Below are 10,000 nucleotides of genomic sequence, written 5' to 3'. Positions count from 1 at the left end.
TGATGGTTCTCTTAGATATGTGTAAACCATTAAACACTTATCACATTGTGATAAAAATTGTTTCAGTGCATCTTGGTATATTTCGGCACCAAAATGTTGCCAGTGTTTTTGTGTGCAATTGAGACAGTTTGCAGGAATATGTCTGCAATTTTTTATAGTCGAAAACTAGAAATTAAACAATATTGGGTGCTTAGGAATTCTATTGCAATGGACCTTGAGTCTAATAATAAAAGTTGATGATGATGATATTCTTGGAGCCGTGGTGTCAAACAGGTATCAGTAATGTTTGATTTTTTCTAGAATCATAGCAAATTTAAAAAATCTAATACAGTATGACAATAACTAATGTGGTCCACATTGTGCCATAAAGACAGTGCTCGTTCTCTTTCTCTGGAAGCAGCTTTTGGTTAAAAATAAAAAAAGTATAAAATAACTCATAACTCCAGTATTCCAATAAATATCGGGTTTTTAAAAAAATCTGTTTTAATGATGATTATAATATTGAATATATAATATAGGACTGACAGTCACCTTCATTCGAATGTTGTCCTGCAGATCATCGCTCCCCCGGAGAGGAAGTACTCTGTGTGGATCGGCGGCTCCATCCTGGCCTCCCTCTCCACCTTCCAGCAGATGTGGATCAGCAAGCAGGAGTACGACGAAGCCGGACCCTCCATCGTCCACCGCAAGTGTTTCTAGAAAGGTCCGTCTGGGTCCCCATCTTCTTCAGCAGCCCCTCCCCCCTCCCAACACAGTCCTATCATCGCCCTCACTGAGCACCAGCTACCAGGCCCAGATCAGCTACCAAAACAGAAGCACGAAGCATGTAAAAATAAAACTCTCTATTTGCTCCTGACAAAGAAGTGATGCTGTCCTGTTTTAAAAAGTATTTTAACTGGTCAGAACTTCCTTTAGTAAATTGTGTTTTAGTTCAAACATCGTCCTCCTCTGCTCACTTAAAACTGTGAATGTGGCGCTCAACCTCCAATCTTTAAATCTCCATCTCAACCGCCCCCTTTGCTCCACCTGCGCCCCCCGTCCCCCAAATCCTCCATGTTGGTTCTGTTTCTTGTCAAAAAAGTGTTTTTATTTTTGATGAATAAAGCTTGAATGTTTCCCGCTGGTGTTATCTTCCATCGTTGGGGAGAAGAGCACATTCACACAGTTATGATGTCACACAGTGTTTGATGATGTCACACAGTGTTTGATGATGTCACGCAGTGTATGATGATGTCACACAGTGTATGATGATGTCACGCAGCGTATGATGATGTCACACAGTGTATGATGATGTCACACAGTGTATGATGATGTCACGCAGCGTATGATGATGTCACACAGTGTTTGATGTCACGCAGTGTATGATGATGTCACACAGTGTTTGATGATGTCACACAGTGTTTGATGATGTCACGCAGTGTATGATGATGTCACACAGTGTATGATGATGTCACGCAGTGTTTGATGTCAAAGGTGGTGCCGTCTGCATTATGAACATGTTTGAAGTGAAGCAGGTGTGTGATGTGATGACAGCTTGGAAGAGACAGACGATCGCCCCAGGAAGACAATAAAGAGCTCTCATACAAGATCAATGTGTGTGTGGTTATTTAACTCTTAGTCACTTAAAAAAGTTTTTAATTTTCCGCTCTTCAGTCTTTTTCTTGAGTTTCTGTGAAACTCTGTTTCTGTTAGCCTGAATGAATATGTATACTTAGGTGTTAGAGATGTGACAAACATTGCGATAAAATTAAAAATCACACAAACATGGACAATTTTAATCGATTAGACAAAAGTTGGTTTTTTTACAAAGCATACGGCGCTATCTGCTTTCGACCTCTCTTGTTTGACGTCAGTAGCTGAAGAAGAGAGGCGTACAGACATGGAGGAAGCAAATGACGATTTTGAGGTTGTGAATGCGTTTTTGTTTTATTAACAAAAAAATAGCAATGGGTTTAAAAAAACAAAAACTTCAGATGCTGCCTGACATCCAGAAAACACTGCTCCAACTTCAACACACACACACACACACACAAACGCACACACCTGAACATTGAAACGTGCTGGTGCACAAGCTGAGAACTCGTCCATGTAAAGGGTAAACACTCAGTTCAACAAAATCATTTCTGCATCCCTACACAGCACTAACCTTCATAAGACAGGTGTGTAGGAGTGGCATCAATCCTTTGAATGTTATAATATTTATAATAAAAATAAGGAAATCTGAAAATAAAGATTTGAGTTTTTCTTCATCGGGAAACTCAATTGAGATTACAAGAGTGACAATTTGGAAACTTAACAGAAACTTGTTTTCATTTTTCCAGAAAATATGTTAATTTTATTTGTTGGTTAGAGTCTGTGGCTCTGTGAAGCCGACAGCTGATTGGTTCAGTGTGACTATCTGCACTGTGAAACAATGCTGACGTCTCCTCAAATCTAAGATCTGATGGTTTCTCCCTCCATGCTGACTAAATAACAAATTATCATAAAAACAAAAATTACATAAAATCTCAGATTTTCTGTCAAAGGAGAAAACAGGAAAGCACCAAGTCAATATTCATGGTTAAATTCAGGTGTTGTTTTTCCAAAAGAAGGCACTCCGTCACTTCAACTTTCACAAAAAACTTTGTATTTGTTCTTCATTAAAACACGTCACATCTTACACCGCAGGAGAATTCTGATGCAGCAAAATAAAACAGCAAAAATATAAATTTATATCAAAGTACAACCAGGAGCTGATTACAAAAGCACAAAAACATTTTGTAGAACAAATCTCACAAAAAGGCCCAGAAACCTGAACACTGAATGTGTTAAAACGCTTCCTTCAAAAAAGTTTAATTTCCCTCATCTGCTCACACACACACATGCACACACACTCACACATTCACAGTTTCAAAGGACAAACAGCTTTGCAGTAAACGGACAGACAGCGACCCCTGTCTGTCACCTGAGGTCCAACAAGCTGATTTTTGATTCCTTCACCACCACATGTTTGCACACCTGAGAGGGCGAGAGACAGAGGGAGAGAGAGAGAGAGAGAGAGAGAGAAGGTTAAATAATTTTAGTTGAAGCATCGAGTGTGAATAAACTTAAAAGAATCAAATAAATTTAAAGGTACAGTTCAGCATTTTGAAAATATTCATTTTCTCTGTTTTAGTTTGAGAGCATCCAAATCCAACATGTTTTCATAATGTGGACATGTACAGGATCTTTGTTCTGTTGCCGTGGTATCAAACTGATCAGACTGTTTCTCACAGTAAAGAGAGCTGGCTCCTTGGAGTGAGGATGGAAACCTTTCAGTCTGCAGCCAGACACCTCCGACATCCCCGGGCCCGTAAGCTTGAACACACCAGTACTGAGAGAGAGAGGAGTGGGTTAAAAAATCTGAAGTCAAATCCCACCTGAGACACCTCATGAAACAGAAAAATCTTTCTTACATCTGTGATGTTATTTATCTTTAAGTTTCAATCTCTGTACAGTTCTCTGATGTACGTTTCATATTTAGATCATCAGATAAAAAATACAACATGGCAGCAGAACTTGCTGTGTCTTAAATGAAGACAAATACATTCAGGAAAAAACAACTCCCCCCCCCCCCCCCCCCCAAAAAAGAGAATGTGTACATTTTGTTTAAATGTTTCACTGACAAAAAACATATCATCAAAAACAAACATCTCTTCTTTATTTGTGTTCCATTTTGCTGAAAGGAGTCAGTCTGTGTGTATATAGTATATACTGTATGTGTGTGTGTGTGTGTGTGTGTGTGTGTGTGTGTGTGTGTGTGTGTGTGTGTGTGTGTGTGTGTGTGTGTGTGTGTGTGTGTGTGTGTGTGTGTGCACTGGACCCACTCGTTGTGTTTGGGAGCGCAGACGATGGCGATGGCCTCCGGCAGCATCAGCTGATATGAACAGTGTGTGTGGAGGTCGACACTGGAGAGGAAGGCCGTCTGAGTGGGATGAGTCTGAACACAGAGACACACAGAGGACGAAGGTAACACACTAAACATAACGTCAGACTTCGTTAGAACTCATTACCACCATTCTCTTAAAGGTTGTCTGTGCTAATCTTTTATGTAATGTAACCGTGTAAACCATCAAACAGTGTGAGGCTGACACGATGTCAGTCAGCTGTCAGGTGTGTACTCACACTATGTAATATGAATCATGGACACCAAACACCTAAATAAACACTGACACACCTGAGGTCCCCACAGAGTGAGTGAGCTGTCACTTCATGGTCCTCACATCGTTATAAAAACAAGGACACACACACACACACAGATTCACAAATACGCTGTCATTATTTTTGTCCAATTTAGACGAAAGCAGCAGTTCCTCTCCTACACACCTGTGTTTGCAAATAGATGTAGTTGACACTCCATCCTTTTTTTCTTCTTGTTATTTCCTGTTTCATTTTGGTACTTACCCTCATCTGTGTCTTCCAGGTACTGCTTCTCTCATTTCCAGCAGCCCCGCCCTGGTTAAACATACCTACATTTCATTTCCCCCTGATTGTCTGTGTATTTCTTCCCCGTGCGTCCTTCCTCATGTTGCCAGTTTGTTGTGTTTTTCCTCGAGTAACCTCGTCCTACCAGTTTGCCTACCCTACCTTTGCCTGCTCCTAAGGATCTGTTTGCTGATTGGATTGGTTTCTCCATGTACCGAACCAGACTGAATAAACACCTGCCTGACTTTAATCTGCCACTGTGGAGTCTTAGTTTTGAGTCCATCGTGTTTACTTAGTAGTCGTCAGTAATCATAACATTATCAATCATTAAAATAACAGATTGTATAAATGTTAGACACAGTACCGAGAAAAGTACTGAAGTATTTCACATTTAAAAAACCTTACTCCTATGTCCTGTGTTTTGAACACATGAGGTTCATATAAAATGTTCTTTTAAGTGGTCAGAAAATGTGTAAGTCAAAGAAATCTAATGTGAATTTCAGCTAATATTAAAACATTGATTTCTGCTGCTGAGTGAGACCTCTGTCTGCGTTTCCTATCTCTGCCCCTCTCACTCTTCTCATCTGCACTGTTGCCATGGTGATATTTGATCATGCAAATGAAGGGTAGAAAAAGTACAACAGAGGTCATTTTGTCAGTGTGTGTGTGTGTGTGTGTGTGTGTGCATGATTAGTGGTTGTGTGTGTGTGTGTGTGTGTGCATGATTAGTGGTTGTGTGTGTGTGTGCATGATTAGTGGTTGTGTGTGTGTGTGTGTGTGTGTGTGTGATTAGTGGTTGTGTGTGTGTGTGTGTGCATGAATAGTGGTTGTGTGTGTGTGTGTGTGTGTGTGTGTTCTTGTTTTTATAACGATGTGAGGACCATGAAGTGACAGCTCACTCACTCTGTGGGGACCTCAGGTGTGTCAGTGTTTATTTAGGTGTTATGCGTCCATGATTCATATAACAGAGTGTGAACACACACCTGACAGCTGACTGACACACTGTTTAATGTACAGTTATGTTAGATGCACCTGAACACATCACTTACATCCCGAGGACTCAAACCTGACGAGTGTTTAGCTGAAGTTTAGCGTACGTGTAGCATGTTTGTTCTTATTGTTGATCTTACATGAATCCAGCCGAGTGTCAGCAGGTTCTGTTGGTCCTGGAAACTGAACAGTTCCTCCACGTTCTCCATGTCGCAGAAATCAGGACCGGCCGACTGTTTGGGGATGACGACGTGGGTCAACATGAACTCGTTGTGCGTCTGAGGACAAAGTGAGAAGGGGAAACCAGAGAGAGGGAAACATATTAGATCTCCACTTGGGTTGTCATTCTTATACTTCCATATCGTTCTAGTCAAAATCAAACCATATACTGTAACCTGTTTTAATAACATGGTGACAAAAATAGAAGTCCTTGACACCCTAAAGGGCTAAAAAACATTTTCTGAATGTGTAACCAAATATTTCCAATATTTTTCTGCAATTTAGGTAGTGTGTAGGAGTTTGCCAACAGTTTGTGCTGAATTCATTCCTCTCCTATGCACCTTTCTAACTAAATAGCTGTACGTTTTTTTAAGTTTAAGTAACTTTCGATACTAACGATCATTGAAATAACGGAGATTGTACTGTGAACGGATGTTTAAAAATGCATCAATTTTAGGAAACAAAAACTCCATCACAACAACCCAAACCCCAGCAGAAGAGCGCCACATTTTGAAGCAGTGGCCAAAGTCAGAATTACAACTTATGTCATCTATATGAACCCAACAGGACCTGTAAATAAATAATTATTTATTTACTTTATTTTAGTAAATAAATAGTCAAATAAATTGCAACTCAAATGTTGATACTTTGTAAACTAATCGATTTATTTATAAGACCTGTAATGATTTATATATATTTTTTAGATATCGCACCAGAGTATTGTCAGGCGATTTAGGAAAGACAATTCTTTAACTACATGCAAGCAAACAAAAGAATCCAGAGCTGTGTGCACATGGTGATCAGGTTTGGGGTTGTACGGTAAGAAGTGGCATAAATAATAAATACCCATGTAAGTATAAATACCTCGTATTTGTACTTGAGTAGTGAATGTTGTAAACAGTCAGTAAACAGGAAACAGTCTTACCAGTCGTCCACAGAGAACTCCACAAGTCTCGATTCCTCGAGTCGTGTTCGAGTCGGCGAGCAGGAGGAAACGATATGTCAGATCTCTGGGAATCACCACCCGCCTCAGACCCTCCACTCTCTGAGCTACACACACACACACACACACACACACACACACACACACACACACACACACACACACACACACACACACACACACACACAGAGACACACACACACACACACACACACACACACACACACAGACACACACACACACACACACACACACACACACACACACACACACACACACACACACACACACACACACACACAGACACACACACACACACACACACACACACACACAGACACACACACACACACACACACACACACACACAGACAGAGACACACACACACACACACACAGACACACACACACACACACACACACACACACACACACACACAGACACACACACACACACACACACACACACACAGAGAGACACACACACACACACACACACACACACACACAGACACACACACACACACAGACACACACACACACACACACACACACACAGACACACACACACACACACACACACACACACACAGAGAGACACACACACACACACACATACACACACACACACACACAGAGAGACACACACACACACACACATACACACACACACACATACACACACACACACACACAGAGACAGAGACACACACACACACACACACACACACACACACACACACACACACACACACACACACAGACACAGACAAACACACACACACACACACACACACACACACACACACACACACACACACACACACACACACACACACCATGTAAGTATATTAAATACAAACAGCATACAGGTCGTGGTTCTAAGGTTCTATCGGGTCCTTACTGTGTACTCCAGCCAGCGTGGCGGCTGGTTGGCTGATGGGAGCTTGCGGCCTGTTCCTGTTAGGATCCGCCCCTTGAGTCCTAACATTGTTTCTGATTGGCTTCTTGGACAGACAGGAGCCGTCTGTCACCTCAGGCACTTTGTTGTCCGCCTGCAGGAGATACACGTTACTGCACAAATACTACACTACAAGTATCGCATCACAGTTTACAAGTCTGGAAATGTGACAAACCCGGGGCAAAGCGAGCGATCCCCCCTCTGTACCGTCTTTAGAGCGAGTAACAGAGGCGGCACACGGGCACAAAAAGACGACTAAGCTGCTAAGAAACTCAACAGTTACATATTAAACATCCATCTCGATGCACGTAGCAGCCATATTGGATCTGAACTCGGCTACTGAAGATTCTCAGAGTTTCCAAGTCGTCGGTTGACACGACTGGGAACTCGGAATTCCTGACTTCTGAGATCAACTTGAACGCAGCATTTTAGCGACTAACATTATCTAAATTCTTCAAGATCTAACAGTTTCTGGTTCTTGAACGGTCGATAGTATTCAGAAGCGCTGACGTTGTATTATTGGTCATAGTTTTGTAGTCCAGTATTGCCTGCATCTCACCTTTGGCTCCGCCTCCTCTTCTCTCCTATTGGCCAGTTCCTGCCGCCTCAGCTGGTCCTCAAAGTATCTGAACTGTTCGGATTCTATCTGCATCCGTCGCAGGGCGGCGACTCGTTGTTTCTCCTCCTCCAACATCAGGAAACGCCTCCTGTCATCGTCCAATAGAGAGAGTCGCTGCAGCTGCTGGTCACACCCATCCACCACCACGGGCTGGCTCTGAGCAAACAGGAATAAAATAATAACTTAACTTTTAAAATGAGTTACATGCTTTAACAGAAAAATCAGGACAAACAGAGACAGGTCTATAAAATGAAATCTACACAGAAGGTCGATAAGAACGACGCAAATAAAAGTAGTTAAAGAGATAAAAGGTAGTTAAAGTACTTAAATACATAAAATAATACTAAACATTAAGAAATATTATACAAAGACTTCAAGATGATGACATCACATCAGAGGAAATAAAACAAAGTTAAAAAAGGAATAAGACATAAATCAGTAAATAAATAAAAACAATAAATGACGACTAGAAGAGGAAGGATTACAAACAGATAAATAGATGAAGAGCATTAAAACAAATAAAGGAAAAAGTAACAGATACATAATTTCAATCATTTTACTTTCGCTCAACTTTCTTAAAGGTCACATATTCTATAAAATCCACTTCTCCATGTTCCTCTAACTCTAACATGTGTCTCTAGTCTGTCTACAAACCCCCCAATGATGAGAAAAGTCCATCCTCTCCTTCCTGCTCCACTTTTCAGAAAATGTGTGCTCAAACAGGCCGTTTGGAGATTTTCCCTTCATGACATCACAAAGGGCAGTAGCCCCTCCCCCAGGTGGGTGACACTCCCACAGCTAGGTGTTTGTTCTGCCCTCTGAGTCTGCCTTCTCACCGTAAACAATAGGACATGGAGCCAGAAAGACCGAGTACACCCAAGACCTTCCAGAGAGGGGGCGTGGTCAGACACAGCTCATTTACATATTTAAAGGTACAGACACAGAAACAGCCTGTTCTGAGCAGGGCTGAAATAGAGGGGTTTATAGACATGATCAAATACAGGATCAGAGTGGATTTAGAACAAGAAACTTCACACACATGTTGAAGAGGAACGTATTCACACACACACAGACACACAGACACACAGACACACAGACACACACACACACACACACACACACACACACACACACACACACACACACACACACACACACACACACACACACACACACACACACACACACACACACACACACACACACACACACACACACACACACACCTGGGCTCTGAGGTACTCGCTGTGTTCCCTGCTGTATTTTTCCTGAAGACGTTTCTTCAACTCGTCTTTGCGAGGAAACGCGACTTCCTGAAGTTTCTACAGAGACGAACGCAAAAGAATTATAAGAATGAAAATGAAAAAGCGCAAATAACGACAAATGAATCAATCAGATGTTTTTCACTTCTTTTTATTTGTAATGAATATTTTGTACCTTCATGATGAGCTGCTTCTCGGGGACGCTGCACTGCTGGTAGTCTCTGTGACCGGGCAGCTTCTCCACAAACAGCCTGAACACAAACACAGTTATGATCCCCTCGTTTACTCTCGTCTGTAATCAATAAAATAAAGAAATAAATCCGATTGGTCGCCGGTCGGCCTCACGTGATGAACTTGGTGTAGAGGACGTAGGCGTTCTCCAGACTGCCCTCCTCCAGGTAAACCGCCGCCATCCGCTCCATCTCCACGCCGGAGCGGAAGTACCGTCTCGGCTCGATGTCCTCGTTGATCTCCACGCTGTAGCCCATCTTCCCCAGCGCCCGCACGCGCTCCGCCGCCGTCAGAGACACGTCCGTGTAGTCAGCCTCTGCTGCTAGCTTCTT

At 42.1% G+C, this 10,000-nt stretch overlaps 2 protein-coding genes across 4 annotated transcripts in view; one reads left to right on the top strand and one right to left on the bottom strand.

Annotated features, from left to right (window-relative positions):
- acta2 (actin alpha 2, smooth muscle) overlaps positions 1 to 1,588 on the top strand; it is a 10,630-nt gene extending 9,042 nt beyond the window's left edge. The window contains exons 9-10 of one of the 3 annotated variants that reach the window (XM_061029092.1): positions 556 to 1,164; positions 1,419 to 1,588. In XM_061029092.1, coding sequence (XP_060885075.1) covers positions 556 to 699 — 144 coding nt within the window. In that variant the 3' untranslated portion in view covers positions 700 to 1,164; positions 1,419 to 1,588. Of the gene's footprint in view, positions 1 to 555; positions 1,165 to 1,378 lie in introns of all 3 variants that reach the window. The other 2 variants (XM_061029093.1, XM_061029094.1) reach the window with 2 other exon arrangements.
- Positions 1,589 to 1,754: 166 nt separating this feature from the next.
- The window catches only part of stambpl1 (STAM binding protein-like 1), a 15,490-nt gene continuing 7,244 nt past the window's right edge, over positions 1,755 to 10,000 (bottom strand). The window contains exons 3-12 of the mRNA XM_061029091.1: positions 9,783 to 10,000; positions 9,613 to 9,688; positions 9,402 to 9,497; positions 8,116 to 8,331; positions 7,500 to 7,650; positions 6,578 to 6,702; positions 5,574 to 5,711; positions 3,846 to 3,958; positions 3,253 to 3,352; positions 1,755 to 2,997 (exon numbers count right to left, since the gene is read on the bottom strand). Coding sequence (XP_060885074.1) covers positions 2,941 to 2,997; positions 3,253 to 3,352; positions 3,846 to 3,958; positions 5,574 to 5,711; positions 6,578 to 6,702; positions 7,500 to 7,650; positions 8,116 to 8,331; positions 9,402 to 9,497; positions 9,613 to 9,688; positions 9,783 to 10,000 — 1,290 coding nt within the window. The 3' untranslated portion in view covers positions 1,755 to 2,940. The remainder of the gene's footprint in view (positions 2,998 to 3,252; positions 3,353 to 3,845; positions 3,959 to 5,573; positions 5,712 to 6,577; positions 6,703 to 7,499; positions 7,651 to 8,115; positions 8,332 to 9,401; positions 9,498 to 9,612; positions 9,689 to 9,782) is intronic.

Source organism: Labrus mixtus, chromosome 21 (assembly GCF_963584025.1).
Source record: "Labrus mixtus chromosome 21, fLabMix1.1, whole genome shotgun sequence".
Taxonomy (NCBI): domain Eukaryota; kingdom Metazoa; phylum Chordata; class Actinopteri; order Labriformes; family Labridae; genus Labrus; species Labrus mixtus.
The sequence above is the reverse complement of the archived record's forward strand: the minus strand, read 5'-3'. Positions and strand labels throughout refer to the sequence as shown.